At 38.9% G+C, this 21,407-nt stretch overlaps 1 protein-coding gene across 4 annotated transcripts in view; it reads left to right on the forward strand.

Annotated features, from left to right (window-relative positions):
* The window catches only part of TMEM245 (transmembrane protein 245), an 80,320-nt gene that overhangs the window by 53,826 nt on the left and 5,087 nt on the right, over positions 1–21,407 (forward strand). For 2 of the 4 annotated variants that reach the window (XM_042474087.1, XM_042474088.1), the window contains 2 exons: positions 17,209–17,309; positions 18,248–18,422. In XM_042474087.1, the coding sequence (XP_042330021.1) occupies positions 17,209–17,309; positions 18,248–18,422 (276 nt within the window). Of the gene's footprint in view, positions 1–3,551; positions 4,047–17,208; positions 17,310–18,247; positions 18,423–21,407 lie in introns of those variants that run through there. The other 2 variants (XM_042474091.1, XM_042474090.1) reach the window with 2 other exon arrangements.

Here is a 21,407-nt window from a genome sequence, read left to right on the forward strand (position 1 = left end):
ACTGAGTATTTTCTAAAATATGCATTTTGCAAAGGGCAATGAATAGTTTTCTTCACAGCTGAATAATAAAATTAGTTAAAAGTAGATCACAACTTTAAAATCCATGTAAGTTAAATTAACCGTTACTAACTTAGCTTCCACTGATTTCAGTAATCAGCTGTAATAACAAATTCAGATCTAAGCCAGTATTGTAAGTATTCTTTCCATATGGGTGAGGAATAGTTTTTGGTCATCAGTTTTTAGTTCTCATCATATTTACAACTACAATTAGAAGTCATCTAAAGGAGGGGCTAGCTAGCTCATTTCTTTTACAGAAATCTCCAGTCAAGAATTCTAGATTTATGGAATATCCCATAACTTTGCAATAAGTCAGACTAGGTAGTATTGCACTAGACCAAAGTCTTGACTAGTTATGAGGTGACTGAAGTCATGTGTTTGTTCACACAAAATAGTTTACTGCAATCCTTTTTACAGTTTTCAGCTTTTCTTAGTATTTAGCTAGCTTTTGCTGACTTTGAGGAATTGATAGGTACACTGCTACTTATATAAAAGAGCAGGCTGCAGCGTACAAGAGTGGTAAAAACAAGTATGAATGAATTACTGTGCTTGGATATCTTGGCACTTCTGGAGGTTGAAATAGCAGATCCCATGAGTGTAACATTTTACAGTAAGTACCTGACTGAGGGAGCTATGTAGCATCAGTCTTAACATTAAACATTATCTCCTTCATCTGAAGCCCAAGCAAATTCATCACTTTCATATGTGTTTCAGAGGAAAAAAGACCTCAGCTCTAGCCATTGCTTATTTATATATTTATTTATATATATATTTGTGTATATATGGGTGAACTGAAGTTTAAAATGGCTCATTTCCTGGCCAAAGAGGGATAATAAACTGCTGACGCCTTGAGCTGTGGCTGGGTCGTAGTTTCATGCATGCTAATATGAAATGGGAAGTGTGCATGGCTGTAGTGGGCGTGTTTATACAAAGGAGTCTGCATGACCAACATGCAATGAAAAGGTTGCCCATCCATCACAGTTCAGTTCATTGATTCTGTGGGATGGTGGGATATGAGAGATCTGCATACTCAGCACGAAAGAACAGGTTAGGTACAAGTGTTGCATACATAGTACATTTAGACCTTTTAAACAGATGGCTTAAATTCCCTACTTAACATGTAAGATTAGTGAGCACAATGCCTTGTCAGAGGACACCCCTTGCCAAATTTCTGTCCATATATGTTGTTGTGTTAAAAGTGTTTAAGAATCACATTTTTACATCTAATGCTATGTATGAAAAGTGTATGTATTAGTGTTAAGTGCTTAAATAAATGGCTAGTTAAATATTTTGATAGCCTGGAATGAATTGTGGAGCAATAAAAAGCTTATTGGCTGCTGAATATAACATGAAGCCCATAATTGTGATGATTCAGATGACAACCGGCTGTCTTGCTGGTACTGTGCATAAAATGTAGTAGTCTTGGTAATATTATTCCTAAAGCTAGCTGAGCAGGACCTAACCTGTCTGGTTTTGTACATGACTGGAGTAGAGATCCTTGAATTCATGTATCTCTGAGTTGCATGCACACCTTTTGCCTGAACCATTGTCTTTCCCCTAAGTGGCATGTTTTTCTTTTCCTGAATGCACCAGACCCTTCTTCCCTGAAGCTCCCATTCTGCTTGCTCTGGTGGGGATATTGCACATTACTAAGTTGCATGTTGTCACGGGCTCAGTGCAATTTAGTGTGTGCGATATTTTCACATGAGTGCATGCACACAGGTATGGCTATGGCTTAACTTACTGTAGATTTTGTTTCTTGAATTAGTTCTGGAAAAGCCAATATCAGTATTTTGGGTTGAAACTCGTTAGCCAATGCTCAGGTTTTCATGAATGTTTTCTGTCTGAGAAGGTTTTATTACTTGTTTCATTTTCTTCATCCACCATACAAAACACAGACTTTGCACAGTAGGCAGAGTTATCTACCAATATATTATGGGAGGGGGGGGAATCTAATTTCCGAAGTGCTCTTGCAGTAAAGCATAGATGCCAGGAAAGTTGGATATAATCTGAACTCAGTTTTGTTTACAAAAATCAGTTATGAGTACCAGGACACTATTGAATAAACAATAAAATGCGATGATGGAAATGACATGGTGATACGTTCTCCAAAGAAAACAATTTATTTTTCAGCATATTAAAAGCACATAATATGCTAAAGAAAACCAATGTGAATGCTTGACTGAAATTTTAACATCATTTAACTAGACATGTTAAATGACGTTGATAATATGCATGTAGTTTGTTCTTTCAGTGCCTACAAAATGATTTAATTAACAATAATAGGATATAGAGCATTCTTGCATCATCTCAAGTTATATTGCATCTTGTGTGTACCCACATTCATCTGTTACATCAAGTACTGAAGGCGTGATTTATTCAAAACGTATGCTTTTTATATCATGACAATAGAAAATGAGAATTTCTTGAAGCATTAGTAATTAAACAAGTTCAGTATCTCACACCTGTGTAAACTAAAAATCTTCCTGAAACAATATTTTGCAACTATATTTCAGACCGAACCACTAAATTTTTAAGAGTCAAACTCACTGAGATGGTAAACTTGTTTCTGGACTGTACCACTTCAAGCAGTCAAGCAGTGCTCACATAAGCAAATGCTTCTTCACATATTCCACTCATATAGAAAGCTACCAAGTCAGGGGAAAAGGTTCTTGCTTAGTTGTCTACTGGATGTGTTAATTTCCAGTATGCAGGGACTCTCTGCCCGAAAGATAATTCACTCTCAGTGAGAACTAGGCTATAATAGTGTGGCTTTCATTGCAATGTACATAAATGACAGTGCTTCATCTATAAAAGCAAATTCCACTTAACTGGAGACCACTCAAGTAGTGCTTAATTACTGTTATATAGTGCTCTGGAGTGAGAAACATTTTACTAAGGCACATAAAAATTCATATATTGCCAACGATTTTTCTCAATGTAACATCTGAATGGCTTTATGAGTATAGTTGTTAGTAATACAACTTTCCTAACAAATATCCAGCCTTTTCAAACAATAAAACTTTTCTTCATTTTTAAAATTGAAATTGTAAAATGTTTAGCCTGTTTTGGGTTTTTTTGCTAGTACATTTAGCTGCTATCCTGTCATACTTATTCCTTGTCTAAAAGGCCCAAATGGAAATTGCTTTAAATTGGTTTTAATAAGATTAGGTGCAATACTTCAAGGGACGACTTCAAGAGATGCTCACAACAGCTGGAAGAAGATATCTCTTCTTCTTAAAATGATGTCTCATATTAATAATAAGATGATGGATCTGAACTGTTTTCTTTTCCAAGTAATCACTGGAGTATTTTCATTGTAATTCTGAGATCACTTTTTTGTTCTCTTCCCTTGGCTCTGGTGGCCCAGACAGCGACTTTCTGCTCTGTCCAGCAAACATCATTACCTTTTGAAATGTATGATTAACCATGGGTCGGGCTAGAAAGCACCTCTTTCTTCCTTCTGAAGACCATGTTTTCTTCTGCATTTGCAGTGGGAAAGACTTTTGTTGGGTGTGCCTCTTAGAACAGACATATGAAGGAAGAGGAAATAAAGAAGAGGAGAAGGCTGTATCTTGAATTCGAAAATGGAGCTTAGCTCAAGGGTTTCCCAGGTCTTTTAAGAGGTAGTTTCCTATTCATCTTTGTCTTTTCAGAACTGGAAGGGATCAGTGGGGGTTGCCTTTTCCTTCTCCCCTCTTCTCCCTATAATGGGAAATATGAACTTGGGGTTGACTTAAGTTGTTTTTACTTGTCGCAAAACAACAATGTTTGAAGCTTCAGACTCCAATTTGCTAAAGCAATCCTGTCTAGATACTAAGCCTACAAAACTCTATTAAGGGTAGTTGTGATGGCCTTGCACCAGCATCATATGAAAGAATATAGTACGTTTTCGTCCTAGAAAAACAAGCTTTTGTATTCCCTTTTATGCAAGGCCCAAAACACATTGCAGAAATAGTCCAGTTTGAGACCGCTTAAACTTCTCTGGCTCAATGCTAGGGAATTCTGGGAACTGTATTTTTGTGAGAAATTTAGCCGCCTCTGTCAGAGAGTTCTGGTGCCACAATAAAGTACATTTCTCAGGATTCCCTAGCACTGAGCCAGCTCAAGCAGTCTCAAACTGGATTATTTCTGCAGTGTGTTTTTTACATAAGTCTCTTTTCCCCTTTGCTTGCAGACTTCCCACTTTACTCTTAATTCATTTTGTAACTGAGTATGTATGTCTGATACTCCATCCCCTGCTTGGTCCAGAACAAAAGAGTTCTAGCAATTGCAATTGATGAGCTATTTCATTTCAAATTCATGCCAGTACAGATCGGCACTAAAAGTCACCTTCTGGGTGATTGTGGACGGCTTGGGAGCATGGCATGTACACGCTGCATGCCGCCATGATGCCCTGAAGGTGCCCAGAGCTGCTGCATGTCAGCTATCTTCTGGGTGTCCTGGGGGCGTGGTAGTTACATGACACAAGCCCCCAACATGCCGGGAAGCTGCTGTGGGGCTGCGGAAGAGCCTCTATAGGCGGCTTTTAACTGTCCCTTTTTCAGCCGCAGAAAAGCTACTTTTAGGATTGGGGCTGTGGTGTGCGGCTGCCATGGCCCCAATCCATGTTCAGGTGAGGTGGCTTCACGCCACCCCATCCAGGCTGTCTATTTCAGCCCTTCCTTATTTTAAAAAAGAATAGAAAAGACCAAAATTGAACATTATTCCTCATTACTATTCTTGGAATTAATTTTTGTTGTTGTTGCTGTTGCTGATGATGATCTTGTTTTGGAGGGAGCTGAACTCTGAGCTCCACCTGGTGGACTTGAACAAATGTTGCATGCACTTTGCACACTCACAAACATCATATTGTTGCGTGTTGTCCAGCAGTACTTGTTATTATATTTCTCTTGCTATACACTATGAATCCTTTCTTTAAACTGTCTTTTAAGACTAAGAGGAGAAAATGTGATCCTTATTATTCTCATACAATCCTCTTTTGTCTCAGAAGCGCAGCCACTTTGCACTGATGAAATAAGTAAATAACTGTGTAATAAAATCATCAGCTTATCAGGTATTCTACTTCTCTATTATCCCTGGAAGTGCCTTTTGGTCTCAGGCACTCAAATCCCCTTGGGTACTCAGAAGAATGTGACTAAGTCCCTCTCATTTTTATTTTTAGTTAAAGCAGCAGAAACCAGGATTCATTTTTGGATGCATTTTACACAGACAATTACAGGCTGGACCCATATAGTCCTAGATCTATTAAGAAAAAATTCCTTATCTTATTTCAAAAGAAAATGTTTGGCTCCTCTGATGCTGAGGAGTTTGTTTTTGACAGCCCTTCATTCCTACTTAGTCAAGTCCATGAAGGAGGGCTTGCCAAATGTGGCCTTTCAGATTTTTTGACCTACAGTTCCCTTTAGCCCTAGGCGTTATAACTAGTGATGAAAGATTATAGGAGAAGGGTTCCCCCAAATCCCTTTCGAAGGCCATAGTTGTTCACCCTTGTTTTAAAGCTAATGGCAAACAATGCCTAGCTTGTTAAGTGTGGGAGACCTGTTTGTCATCCTCTTTCAAGGGTTGGATTTCAATTGACTGAGTCAGTGGAATATGCCCTGTACTGTGTGTTCTAATATGCACAGTGTATAGGGCCATGCACTAACATGTCATTCGTCAGCATGGAATAAACTGCAGACCACAGCTTCTATGGAAGAGATTATTCCATACACAGCTTGCATGGAAGGCCTGTTTACCAAAGCAACCACGTAACACTGATGGAGAATCAGATGTTGTACCTTACATGTTGACCATAGTCACCATGACTGAGGCAGTATTGGGGACCACTGCAAGGAATTACCCTTCCTCTCCTCCAATGAATTATAAACTAACCACATATATTTGCTAAGATAGTTGCACCCCTAGAGGAGCCTTAAGCATAGACCTGTCCCACTCAGTTGTGATGAGATAATTGTTAACTGCCTATAAGTCAACTTTGACTCATGACAACCCCATGAATGAGACATCTTCCAGCCCCTCTGTCCTCAGCTGCTCATGTCTTGCAGGCTCAGAGCTGTGATCTTCTTGATTAAGTCTACCCATCTGGTGTGTGGTCTACCTTTCTTTCTATTACCCTCCACCTTTCCTTGCATTATTGTTTTTTTGAGTGAATCCTACATTCTCATGATGCCTCCGAAGTATGACAATCTTAACCTAGTCATTTTGGCTTCCAGGAAATGTTCCGGCTTGATCTGTTCCTAGACACGTTTATTTGTCTTTTTAGCTATTTTCATCACTCTTCTCCAGCATCACATCTCAGATGAGTTCATTTTCCTTCTGCCAGCTTTCTTCACTGTCCAGATATAACATCCGTCCATAATGATGGGAAATACAATGGTTTGGATAATCCTAACTTTAGTATTCAGTTTTATATCTTTGTACTTTAAGATCTTGTCTAGTCCTTTCATAGCTGTCTTTCCCAATCCTAGTTTTTTACAAGCTGAAGCACGTCCTGAGGAGGCCAAACAAAATGGTAAAGGGCCTGGAAACTATATCCTGTGAGGAGTATGTTTAGCCTGATAGCCTTTTTAAAATATTTGAAGGGATATCTTGTTAAGGATGGAGCAAGCTTGTTTTCTGCCCCTCTAGAAGAGACTAGGACAGTGAGCAATGGACTGAAAAAACTGGAAGAGAAATTCCAGCTAAACATTAGGAAGAACTTCCTGACAGTAAGAACTGTTCAATAGTGAAACACACTCCCTCAGAATGGGGTAGAATCTCTTTCTTTGGATGTTTTTAAACAGGCTGGACTGTCAGGGGTGCTTTGACTGTGTATTCCTGCCTGGCATGGTGTTGGACTTGATGGCCCTCAAGGTGTCTTCCAAATTTATGATGCTATTCTATTCTATTCTAGATTCTTCTGATTTTTTCACAGGAACTAAGAAATGTGTTTCCTGAAGAAAGGAGACATCTTACTTTTGTAAACATAAACATTGACACATAAACATACATTATAATTTTTTTAAAAATTAAGCTTATGTTCTCTCCACAGACACCTCTTCCTGCCTAAGGTGGCCTCTGCCTTTCATCTCAACCAGTCTCTGGTTATCATGGCCTTCATGCAGTCCCCATTTTCTGACCTGGCGTGCGCCCTCCATAACCTAGATGTTAAAATGGCGCTCCTATTCTGTGTCACTCTGACAAAGCAGTTCTGGAAGACTCCTTGTCTGTTTCTTGCCTGTGACATGCATAAGAAAGGAAAGGCGGTCTTATTTCAGTATCTTTCCCACTGAGTGGTGAATACTGTCCACCCTGCCTACCCCCTTGCTTGGAAACTACTTCCACAAGGGATTAAAGCTCATTCAGCTCAAGCAACAGCAATGTCGTTGACAAATCTCAAAGTGATTCCGTTCCTGGAACTCTTCTATGTACCTACATTGTCACAGCTGTCTACTTTTGTGTCTTATTACAAACTAGATGTTCAGTTTTGATCCCATATGGTTTTTCGTAAAGCAGTTCTGTCATCAGTCCTGATATGATGCACCATCCTTAGTGAGTTACCTTGCTATTCTCCCATATGTGAGAGTCACAGAGACCATGAAGAAGAACAGGTTGCCTACCGTAGCTGTAGTTCTTCAAGTGGTCATCTGTACACTCACACAACCCATCCACTCTCCCTCTTCACGTCATCCTTTTACTCCATTGGGGGACTGGAATTGGGTTTAGTGGGAATTCATGTCCTATATCTGTAAAAGACAGTTGTAGAAGCTTCAGTCAACCTTATTAGGTTTGCTCCTGTGTATCAGTTCCTACAGATATTTCCTGTATACACTAACCACTGGCTTACTGTAGAGCTACTGGAGGCCCACCCATCCTCCACCCTTCTCTGCTGTTGGAGGGGGAAATTGGATAAATTTCCTTGTAGCCAGATATGAAATTATTACATGATCTTCTGAGACCTTTGGAAGAACCCAACAGATCTCAGGGGATGATGTAATCATTTTGCGTTTGGCTACAGGAACATAGCCAGATGCTTCTCCAACTTCCCCCACTAACAGCCTCAAGCCATGGAGGGTGCCAGAGGCTCTATGGTAGGTACGGAATGGTGCTGATGAATGTCCAGCTGTAGCTAGTTCCACATGCAAGACTACTATGCTATACAGCACCATACAGGATCCTAGCCATAACATGATACAGCTTAAAGGAATGTCATCTTCCTGTTTCTAATTCTGAAACCTGTGGTGTTCAAGTATTAGTGTTCAAGCTAAAAAGCATTGTATTCTTTTATATGGATATTGCTTTGGTCTTCCATCAATCCACACAGAGAAAGGTAAAATGTTTTTAAAAATTCATTTGAAGAAAAATCATGGCCTGTTACAGACAGCCAAAATAAAGCTGCTTCGAGTCACAGTAGAGATATGGTGTTTCAATGATGCATGCGTCCTAAGAGTCCAGAAGTCGCACCAAAGCCACACTCCAGCCCTAAGGACTGGAGGATGGCTTTGGTGTGGCTTCTGGACTCTTAGGACACATGCATCATTGAAACACCATACCTCCACTGTGACTCAAAGCAGCTTTATTTTGGCTGTCTGTAACAGGCCCATGTCAGTAATGACTGCTTTTTTCTTTCTTTTGGTAGCTCATGCCATGTGTGCATATTTAATGGCAGGTGAAGGTGCCTGTCAGTCTTTTTCAAATTTTTAAATTAAAGTCTGTTTTTTCAGTGCACAGAGGTTTTGCAGATGGACATTTGAAGACTTAACATACTTTTCTCTGACAGGCCTTTGTAGTATACTTTTTAGTTTTGTATTTTTTAGTACTTTTGTATAATAAAGTGGTTTATTTTTTTTTTATGGGTTTGCATTTGGCATTCAATAATGATGGTGATCTTGTCTTGACTCTTATATCTTCTTTGCAGTTTGTGAAAAGGAAATCTTATCTCCATAACATGTCAGCCATCTTCAGCTGTTTTTGACAACACCAGATTTCAGCAGTCTTTTTTTTCTACATCTCTCCACAGTAGCCTTAGCTCCTTGTGGTAAAAATGTGTGTTTATTTTCTGAGAACTTCCTAGGAGGTTGCAGACTGAAAATCTGGTGGGGCATCAGAACTGTCACAACAATGGTCAATGCACCTCAGAATGAGATGGGAATGTGCAGGAGAAAATAGAAATATTAACAGGAAGTCAGTACTAAAATGGTTAAACTCCAAAAACAGATAGGGAAAAGTAACATAGGCGGGATACAGACCGCCCAAAAAAGGCGGTCTGCGTGCGCCTTGTTTTGCTGTGCAAGGGAGCTGCAGTGGACAAACCGCGCGGCTCCCTCGCGTAGCAAAAAGAACACTTAAAAATCGGGTTCTTCTTGCAGCGCTATAAGGATATCGCAGTGCACCAATGGCACACTCGTGATGTCCTTATGGGGATGTGACGTGCGGCTGCTAAGCATCCGTCATGTCAAAATGGCGGTGCCCGTGTGTATAGGGTGCCACCATTTTGACGCCCTCGTCACGTGCTAGGGGTGAGGCCAGTATGGGCGGTGCACCCTCAGCCAACCCCTAGCATGTGACGGGGGCGCTGCAAAGGCCCGTCTGGAGAGGGCCATAGATATTAACATATCACTCTCTTCCCTGCTGTAGGAAGAAGAAAAACCTCTCATTCCTCTCTTCACCTATGGCATCACTGTCTTTGATCACATGTGAAAGATGAAAATTTTACTTCTGGTGCTTCTCTCTTCCTGCATGTGCTGTTTGAATTAAGATGACTGGGGTGCTCACTAAGAATTGCCAACCTCTAGAGCCCTTCCCTGTCTTGTGCATGTAGGTCAACTGCATTAGCCTTTTGCTTTTCCTGTACACTCCACTCTGTGTCATTACTGCAATGAATTGCAGCTGAGACCAAGAGGTTCAAGTAGTTTCATTATATAAACAATCTTTCCTCAGAACTCATTCCTTGGCAGTGTACTTTCCAAAGAAGCCAGTCAGAAGCAGTTGAATTGAGTTTGAGTAACATGTCAAACCATGGATTGAACCAGACAAAGTTGATAGGACAAGTACCAACCTTGCATTCCAAATCTCATGGCTAAGAACCCATGGATTGTTTGCAGTTTCATGCTTGCATGATATGACAAGTCAGATTTTCACAAACCACACCATGGCTGTTACAATATAAGATTTTCTTTTCTTGATAGCAAAAGTTTACTATTACCAGGGGGGAAAAATCCATTAATTTAACAAGTAACTCTGGAATAGAACAGTAAAGAATATACCTGTAGTGGACAATATTTTTCTTGCATCCCTAAAACAAAACACTGTTTTGAACCCATTTGAGAACAAAAGTTTTACAGTTTCCCCAAATTCCCCTCCCCCCAATTATTGCAACTGTGATATTTTCTCAGTATTTATTACTAAAATCCCTTATTTTTATATTCTGGAATTTTAAAATTGCTTATGATGACAAAATAGAATTTAATCTTGGAGACTCAAATGAGATTTTCAGTAACTGTTTTGTAAAGTAAAAGCTGAAAGTATGCCAAGCCCCCCACCTATTCTGTGATATATCCATAAATCATTTGATAGCCTTCTTGGAAAGGAACATTATGTTGATCTCTTTCTAATTATATATAATATTTCGTGTCTTACAATTTTCACCAAATGTTTTTAAAATCCTCCTTATTCCATTGAGTGGATAACAGCCATATCATCTGTATACAATAAAAGTTCAGTTTATTTTTCATCATTGATTGGGGGAATATAAGATGGGAAGAGTAAAACCCTACATTATTATAAATGCAGACTGAAAAGAGATCAAAAAGTATACATTTCATTCCTGCATTATTTTTAATTCATCAGTCATACCATACAGTCTGCCCTCCCCATACGTGGGGGATCTGTTCCGGACCCCCACCCCCACATATGGGGAAAAGAGCATATGCTCAAGCCCCCTTAAAAATAATGGGCCATGTGCTTGCGGCGCAGAGTGCACAGCGCAGGTATTCACCCCATTACTTCTGCCGGGGCTTGCCTTCCATGTAAGTTCAAGGCCACGGAAGAGAAGCCCATCTTTGAGGAGGGCTAACTGTACCACCTTCCAGTTCTGACACTCAGAACTGAGTATAGATTAGAACTGAATTAAAGTGATAAGAACGAAACTTCATAATTATAATAATATTAGAACCAGAAATTTTAAGCCTTGCTTATTAAGTCAGAAATCTGTGTGTGATCTGCAAAAGCTGCAAAAGAACTGATTTGAAGATCCTGAAATTCCATGATTTAATACAAATATTGTTCAGTAATACTGAATCTGCTTTGGGACCTGATTGTTATTCATCAAGAACACAGGGCCAAAACAGATGGCCCTGAAGGGGCAGCTTGATGCTGCCTCTTTGATCGCCGGATCAGAGCCACACACCATAGCCCCGATCCAGCTTTTTGCTGCGGCTCAGATGGAGGAATTGGATGATGCCTTTCTAGAACAGATGACCACACACTCAGAAAGGAGAGATGTAGTAGTGATGGGTGACTTCAACTACCCTGATATTTGTTGGAAGTCAAACTCAGCCAAATCCTCAAGGTCTAGTAAATTCCTCACTTGCCTGGAAGACAATTTCATTGTCCAAAAGGTGGAAGAGGCAACAAGGGGGTCACCTGTTTTAGATCTGATCCTAACCAACAAGGATGACTTGGTTAATGAAGTGCAGGTGGTGGGATCCTTAGGTGGAAGTGACCATGTTCTCCTGGGGTTTGTTGTTATTTGCAGCATGCATGTGGCATATAAATACTGTGCCTCTGGAGCACAACAAAGCTACCAGCCGTGTGGTCAGACAGGTGTCTTCATAGCAGCTTCCTGCCGGCTTGGCGACGTGCGTCTAAACGACACGCCCTCAAGCCACTAGAAAGCCGCTGCAAAGGGGCCGTCTGTTTCACACCATAGTTTTCTTCTTTCACTGTTCTAGTTTTAAAAGCAGGACACTACAATATAATACAGAAGCAATATCTGAAAGTAATTGATCAGTGAATTACAGTTGTGCTTCCTTTCTTTAAAGATTGCTTAGCAAAAACTGGAGCCCCATCAATCTACCATAAATTTAATCAGGCGGAGGCTAACATATTAACACTTAGTGCCTTACTTAATCTAAAATTACCTCTTAGCTGTTTCAGTTCAGATTCTAAATCAGAGACCAGTCTGGTAGAATTCAGATACCTAAATCTAATAAACCTCTCTCCGGGTCTACAAAATACAATATTTGTAAAAAAAAATCATGTCAACTGAAATAAACACATTAAAGGCTGATCTGTAAGATCACTAGTACTGTTTACTGTTTCCCAAACTTTTCCCTTATTTATGACATATTAAACTTAATTCTTTCCATCTCTGAATTAGCATGAACTATTCTTCTGTTTCAAAAGATTTTTCCATAGTATTTGATCTTAAACAATTAAAAACTAGGGTCAGTTTACTACATCCTAACCTTATTATAAAAGCTGTTGTTTTCTTTGTAGGTTTGCACTCCTGACCAAACCAACCATTCCTCCTCTCCACTAAGGTACCACAAGTTTTATTACTAGACTGAATAAATAATGGTTTCAGGAACTTCTTACAAATCTGAGACAAAGCTATCAAAATATATTCAGCTGCTCATTTAGCAGTTGAATTCTTAATAGCTGAAAACTAGAGCTGTCAAATATTAAATTAGATCTTTAGATAACAGAAACCAATGTAATATTTTAGTAGATGTTAATTCCACGTTTTGTAGCAATTCAGATGATAAAACTATTCCCCTTTTTCCTATTAAAGTACACATTAAAATCATACAATCACTATGTGATATTTCTTTAATATTAAAGTGTAGGATGTATTGGGGTACTTTGTTATCTGGCAACAGTGGAATCAGGAATTTCTTTCTCTCCTGCTACAGCCCTCTGTGATTCTAAAAACCAGAGGGGTTTTCCTAGTGCTATGGATCATGTGTTTGAGAAACACAGGAGGTTAGAAGGAAGAGGGAGATCACTTATCCTGGCAGAAGCAGTGCAATCCAGAGAAAGTACGCCATTGGAGTCTGGCCTAAGAAATTAGTTTTAGGGAAGAATCCTCAACAATATGAAACAAAGTAGAAGTCAAGAATGCTAATGTCCTTATTTGTTTACTATGTAAGTAACCCTATGACCTGTAATCAAACAAATTTTTTTTAGTAAATTAAAGAAAACAAATAAGCATATGATTCTTTAAAGTTAAATCCTAAAACTAACACTGAACTAATGCTTGCATTTCCCCTAGTCTGTCTTTTTGAACTGTCTCCTTATCTAGTTGTTTACATCCTTTTTAAACAGTTTCACAGAGCAAAAGAAGATTTGAATTGATTTCTTCTGTCACAATCTTCAACTCAATTCATATATGATTGATAAATTGTAACAGGGGTGGGAATATAAACATTAATGCTTATCTTTAACTGTGAATTTGGATCATGAAGACTATTGCTTGCACTAGTCACTAAGTGTTCACCTGTAAATATCCTGACATTTCCATAGGCTTTTGCAATGACTTTTTGTTTTTCTATGAGCTTTGTCATTTGTTGTGTGTGGATTCAGGCCTGAAAGTGTCCATTGAAAGTAAGGCCTGGGGAGGTTTTAAATACTTGCTTAACTATTTCTGGACCATTTTTGCTTTTGAAAATATGTTACTTAAGGGGGAGAATTTCATTTGCCAGTGTCCTGAAATGGGTCTAATTCAACTTCAAGCATGATTAAGGCCTTTCAACAGTGCATATCCATTTATGTTCACACAATTGTTCTTTGTCATTATAATGTTTTCAAGTTGTTTCCAACCTATTGGTGAACCCAAGGCTAACCTACCACAGGGATTTCTTGGCAATATTTGTTCTGGGGAAGGGATCACCATTGCCTTCTTCTGAGACTGAGAACCTGTGATTTTTCCTAAAGTCACTCAGTAGGTTTCCATGGCCAGGCAGGATTTGAACCCTGGCCTGGAGTCCTAGTCCAACACTCAGACCACTGTAACATGTTGGCTGCCATACATACACATGGCTTTACATTATAAATCCAACTAAAATATTTATATTCTTATTAGTACAAATCTTCAGTTGAAAGAAAAATATTAAAGTATGTACATTAAACATACGAACTCAATCAAATCATCTCTTCTAGTGTGACCCTGAGTGCACATTTAGCTAAGTGTTACTAATGCATGCACTAACACTGCTTCTAGCTCACTGGAAATAATAATAATAATAATAATAATAATAATTTATATTTCCCGCCTCTCCCTGCGGATCAAGGCGGGATTACAGCAAAAAATTCAACAATACAAAATGCAAATACAATGTTATCTAAAAATACAAACAATAAAATGATCAGCAACACTGCTACCAATCATTAAAATAGCCAATCATTGTCTGTTCCCATACTATTGAGTTGGAAGTGGGGATGTTCTTTAGGATCAATTATAGCAGATCAAATGGATAGGCCCACCAGAAGAGATCTGTCTTAAGTGCCTTCTTAAAGTGTAGTAATAAGGCGGATCTCTTTCGGCAGGAGAGTGTGCCTCAAACTGTTCCATAGTTCAGGGGCTGCGGCTGTGAAAGCTTTATGGGAAGTTGTAACTAATCTGGTTTTCATGTATTCCAGTAGTTTCTTCCCTGATATTCTAAGAGTGCAGGGCAGATTATGTAGGGAGAGGCGTTCCCTTAAGTAACTCAGACTCAAGCCATGTAGGGCTTTAAAGGTAATGACAACACTTTGTATTGCGCCCAGAAGCTGATCAGCAACCAATGTAAAGATTTTATTATTGAAGTGATATGGTCTGATCTAGATGTTTCCGTGACCAATCTGGCTGCAGCATTTTGGATCAATTGAAGCTTCCGAACTTGGTACAAAGTTAGCCCCATGTAGAGCGCACTCTAAGCGAGAGGTTACCAGAAAATGTACTATTGCTTCAAGGTCCATCTGGGCCAGGTGGGGGCGCAGTTGGCATATCCTGGCCACTGCCTCCACATGAGATGACAATGGTAGAGACAAGTCCAGGAGCACTCCCAAACTGCGAACTTTGTCCTTTAGGGAAAGTGTGACCCCATCCAGGACTGGTTGACAAATCTCCATCCCTAGACCAGGGGTACCTATTGCAAGCACCTCCGTTTACTCTGAATTCAACTTGAGTTTGTTTTCCGTCATCCAGCCTATTACTGACTCATAGAGAAGTAGATTTGGGTGTCATCAGCATACTGATAACACCCCGCCCCATGTCTTCAGATGATCTCTCCCAGTGGCTTCGTGTAAATGTTAAACAGCATGGGAGACAGAATGGTGCCCTGAAGGATGCTAGATGTCAACTCTCTTTTATGAGAGCAGCTGTCTCCCAGCATCACCATCTGGAATCTGCCTGAGAAGTAGGACCTGAACCACTGCAACACAGTGTCCCCGATACCTAACCCTCTCAGGCATTCCAGAAAGATACCATGGTCTATGGTATCGAAAGCTGCTAAGATGTCCAAGAGCACCAGCAGAGACACACTTCCCCATCGATGCCCAGAAGGAGATAATCGACCAAGGCAGCCATGGCAGTCTCAACTTCATATCCCACCCCGAAGCCGGTTTGAAATGGGTCTAGATAATTGGCTTCATCCAGGACAGCCTGGAGTTGGAAGGCAACTGCCTTCTCAATCACCTTGCCAAAGAATGGTAGTAAGGAGACCAGTCTATAATTATTTCTTATCAGGGGATCTAGGGAGGGTTTTTTCAAGAGTGGTTTAACCACTGCTTGTTTAAGCTCAGATGGAAATATAAGACAGCCTAGTATTTCACTTTCAAGAGATCTGTTTCTGAATTGTTCTTGGAAAGCAACAAATGTCACTGTCTCACTGGTCAGTCACAGATGTTGTCACCATTATTTGGGTCAATCTTATTTTTTCATCAAAGCTAGAAACCAGGAAACATAGGTTTATTTCCCCCCACCCATATATGTTGGTCATCTTCTTATAATACCTTTAAAATCTACTGTGGTGCAATCACTGATAATATTTGATGATAATAATAAACATTTGTATAAACATTAGACTGTTCAAAATGTTTCTTATAAATTATATTGTACTCTATACAACAACCCTGTAATTTATGAGTAGTATCACTGTTTGAGGCACACTTAAATTTTCTGTTGATTACTGTACTACCAAGATCTCTTATAACATAGCAAGATTATTATTATTATTGAAGGCTGTAAAAATCTGTGAAGTGCTTACATTCATAGCTGCTGGTATATCTCAGAAATATGTACGTAGAAGGTCAGATTATTATTATTATTATTAACCTTTATTTATGAAGCGCTGTAAATTTACACAGCGCTGTACATACAATCTTTTAGTTAGACGATTCCCTGCCCTCGGGCTTACAATCTAAAAAGACAAGACACAGAAGGAGAAGGGAGTGGTGGAGGGAAAGGGTAAGAGGTCCAGCAGTTCCTCTCTACCTCCAAGGCCTGGACCAAAGGAGATGGACTGGAGGGAGGGCGAGGCTTCATAATGAATGGTTAATCATTTTCCAGGGATATTAAAATAGATGAAGGGAAGGAGGTATGTGGTTTTATCACTGAAGAGAAAAAGTTACAAGGTGCCTGTTTCTTTTTATTCAAGTTTTATTGCTCTCTTATTTCAAGGCTAGCTGACTTTGAAATTGTATTTAAAAGAGGAATAGTAGTAATAATAACAATATTAATGGCAACAAAGAAAAATATTAGAAGATAATTATTAGAAAACAATAAAGCCTTTCAAGTGACAGTATGTCCTTTTTTAAAAATCCATTGTTTTTATAGCACATGATGTGTTTGTGTAACAATCTGCCAGTCTTCATTATATGCTTTGATTGAGAGTTTCTGCATGGCAGGGGGTTAGACTGGATGGCCCTTGTGGTCTCTTCCAACTCTACAATTCTATGATTATATCTAATTTGAATACATGTATTAAAATTGCTTCCCCTTTATTATCAACTTCAAATCCTTGACTCTAAGAGCAAGTAAAAGTCTTTTCATCACTAGTAGAATTTGTAGCATACAGTATAGCTTTGATCATAAAAGAACTAATATATTTGTTTTTAACACCTTTTCAAGACAGGATTTTCATGCAGGTCATCTAGAAGATTTTTGATGGCTTTCTTTGGTTTTTCTAGAGGTGTATTTGATGCATCCCTCAAAATGGCTGGGTTCTATGGACTATACACCTGGCTGACTCATACTGTTTTTGGAATTAACATTGTCTTCATACCTTCAGGTGAGAAGTGAAAAAAATGATGAGCTATTTACTTACTTGACTCAAGATTTTATTCACTGTTTAGCATAGAATTTTATGCCTGCTGGAACAAAGGCATATGTGTACACCTCAAATGAACTGTCCTGTAAAATCCTAGCAGCCCTTCACTTTTTCCATATTTCAGGCTGCTTAATGGTCATTCTGTTGCCTTAATTACATTTTAATTGTCTTCTGTATATTCCCTTATGAATTACAGTAGGTTGGATATATGCTCTAAAATATGTGAAAATAATGAATTAGATCCAAAGTAATCTATCTGAATTTAGGTTCCTTTGAAATTAGTAGGACAAGTTAGTCATAATGAAATCTAAGTCCCATTGATGTCAGTAGGCAGGCACATAGTTCAACTATGAGCTTGAGCTTGCATAGGAATACTTATGCAAGGAAAATTCCCTGCCATTTTCAGTGCAACATCCCACCTACGTCTCAGGACTTTCTGGATCTCCTTGCCTTCAGGAGAGGTTGTGGGGGAGGCTGCCCACAGGACTTCTGAAAAAGTGGTGATGATTAACCTTGTTCTTGTACTGCATTGGATAAAATCTTCTAAATGCTAATGGTATAGTACATACGGTAATCCAAAGTAAGAAATTAAACTTTTAGTTGCTTTTTTAAGTCAAAATAGTTGTGCCTCATTGTGCAAACTTCTGCTACATCATTTGGATTCCTTTTGGGTTATTGACCTAAGGGTGTCAAAGTTTAGGTAGTAATTATATACTTTTATAATCAGGATAACTTACAAACTCCTGGCCTGAACTATTATAATTTATCTAAATGATCCTACACATTTAAATGCAATTATGCAGTATGAAGAGATGCAGAATTCTTGTAGGAATCTGTTTCTAATGATATAAGTGGGTGCTTGAATTCTCACTTCTAACTCAGACTTTGTTTACCTTTAGCACTAGCTGCAATACTTGGCGTTGTTCCATTTCTGGGAACATACTGGGCAGCAGTACCTGCAGTTCTAGACCTCTGGCTCGTTCAAGGAGAAGGATGCAAAGCTGTGCTCCTCTTGGTTTGCCATCTGTTGCCAACATATTTTGTAGACACAGCAATTTATTCTGATATATCTGGGTAAATATTTCTCAACAATATACCATATTGGGAGAAGTCCTATAGCAGCCGAGCTGGAAAGTGATAGGCATCTATACCAGATCAGTCATACAGAGGATGGGAATTAAAATATGATTACATACTGCTCTCAGAAATAGAAGGTCATTTAAGGACACATATCACCAGATGGCATGGGTTTGACTAATTTCAGGAAAAGTAGCAACTCTGAAATCACTGAACAGATTTAGAGATACTGTAAAGCAGCATGAAGCTGTGCTATCAAACCAGATAACTGCAATAAAATATGAAGGATTTGACAAGTAAAGTACAGTAAACCTGCTGTATCGACAGGCTAGCCATCCATGGATTGGCACTCCTGCGGATCATCCCCACCTTGTATTAGCCAACAGTGCTGCATGCCCATAGGTTCACACATGTTGCTGTCCATTGACTTATACAGACTTGAGCTCCCATTGTTTTCCTCATCTGCTGGGTATTTGCATCAAACCCCTGCAGATACAGAGGGTCTACTGCATATGGCAAACACAAGCAGTTATGGGAAAACCCTGGGTTAAATCCAGTTATTAGTCCTAACTTAGAGCAGTCCTACTGGATCAGTGAGATTTGTTGATTCAGTAATTACATTAGTCCTGTTGATTCAATGACTGGACTTTTGTTGAGACTAACAGGTGAATTTAACCCAACATTTGGGGTTAACAGTTGAATTTAGTTTTGGACTGCTCTGTTTTTTACCTAATGCAGAATGGTTTTTAAGCCTATTACATGAGTGTTAACCATCTCACTTCTTAGAATTTGATGTATACAAGGTCTAAATTAAGTCGTTATTCACAAAGTTATGGCCATAAACAGGGGACATAGCTATACCACTTAATGGTAGACTAGATGCAATGTCATTTTTTGTTCATGCTGATATAAGCAGGTGGTCCATGCCAGATCAATTGTATTCATGAAACAAGGGCATACTCGCTAAATTAAGTACAACAGGAAAAAGAAAACAGCTATAAATGGACAAGCAGAAATGTGGATTGTTTGCAGACAGTCAGGTGCAATAATATAAAGTGATAATATTTAGAGAATAAAGCAAGATCAGAGCATGAGGTGCCTAAAGTGTACAAGACGATTGTTAATCAGTGTGATTGGAGCTGATAATGGTATCACAAGCAGGAGCACATTTTTTAAAATGGGCACAACTTAGTGTGTTGCATTTAGTTATGTCATCTTTTGCAAACAAGCCACACCCTGACTTCATCAGTGGTGTGGGCACCTAGGGTACTATACTGTGTGGCATACAAATCTGTTGGCACTTTAGTAATAGTCCTCCAGTGCCATTGACAAAGTACTGTCACAAATGAACTCAGCCTGGCAGCTGTCTCTATACATGTAATTTGTGTCTTGTCCATTTATTACACATTTATGGTCCTAATACATTAATATCTTGGTTAAAGGATATATTTTATTCCAGAAAGCCTGTGAAAGCCAGAGATTCAGAGACTGCCAGGAATGAGAGCAGACATTAGACAGCTACAGAGGGCTCAGAGACTAATTGTCTTTATGTTTCCTCCACTGCTTAAATTAGAGCGAGTTTCTGTACTTTATTTCTAAGTCACCTCTCAGAGCTAGTTAATCTATGAAGGAACTTCATTTTCACATTCCAGAATGCTGTCAAGAAATATGGTCCACTGCTCAAGCATTCTCATCCCAAGTTGCATCCACTGGGTAGTGTCATAATACCTTTTGTTCTGATTTACCTGTCTTCTGTAGCATTAAATCAGCTAATTTTAATTTATTCGAATAGCCAGGAAATTTCCGGGATTTCCTTTCCTTTCTCACAGTCACACTATAGATTTGTCTTATTCTGCTGCATCCTAAGCCAAGCTTCGGTGCTACTGAGTTCTTTATATTCTTTGTTCTGAGTCTGGGCAGCCATTTCTTCATTTTGGCTTTGCCTTGGGAGGTTTTCTGTGGAAACCCTTATTATCACACAGCTCCAGGACTGGCCTGGGTTTTACTTGGCTTCTAAAACTGTTCCTCATATTCTTTTTCATATCCCAATTCCACTTTGTGCTCAGGCCAGACAGAGCATCTAGAGCAGTTTGCAAAGCTGCTACAAAGGTTATTAGTCGAGCACAACCTCAGCCGCCTTTTAAAAATTTTGCTAACATTATAACTGATTCCCCATCTTTCCTCAGGTCAACTTGCCTCTCTTCATTTTGTTTTAAAGTTTCTTTGGTGGAGTCAGGGTTAAGGTGAAACTCGATTCCAACGCTATTTTTACTCAACATGTGGTGGTTCTAGGATCCCTGATAATGTCTTAAGCATTTAGTTGCCCCCTTCGTTACACATCAAGAAGCCTTCAAACATTAATCTTACACTGAGATACACATAACATTATTTTTAAAAAACCACTCAGATACACATAAAATCATAACTCTATACTACCTAACAAAATAAAACTAAACTACCCTCACCCACCTCATTATCTCCAATTCTCCCTCCTTAAAACTATACCTATTAATAAACCACATATAATTAGCATAAGTTCAAATGAATACATTTAATACAATAGAAAATTTACTTCCCACTTCACAAGACTAGGAATATTAACGCTTTGTATCTTAAGTTTCTCAGTAATGCAAATTGCTTTATTTCATTTCTGATTTAGTTATCTATACCAGATAGCTTCAAATCTCTAAATCCACAACCAATCTCTTCCCTTGTTTCTTCTTCATATAAATCAGAAATGGTTCCCAGTCCTTTAGATAACTGTAAAAATATTTTCTTTAATTAGCGTTTCTAATTTGTTCATTTCAGCCAACTCAAATAGTTTTGTAATCCATTCTTCTGTACAAAGAGAGTCTGTTTTCCAATTTTGGGCATACAGCAATCGTGCAACTATCATATAATGCATCACTTTATAATTTATATCTTTAAATTTCTCTTTTTATGTACCCAGTAAAAACAACTCCAAACTGTAATCAATTGTAA

Source organism: Sceloporus undulatus, chromosome 6, assembly GCF_019175285.1.
Source record: "Sceloporus undulatus isolate JIND9_A2432 ecotype Alabama chromosome 6, SceUnd_v1.1, whole genome shotgun sequence".
Classification (NCBI taxonomy): domain Eukaryota; kingdom Metazoa; phylum Chordata; class Lepidosauria; order Squamata; family Phrynosomatidae; genus Sceloporus; species Sceloporus undulatus.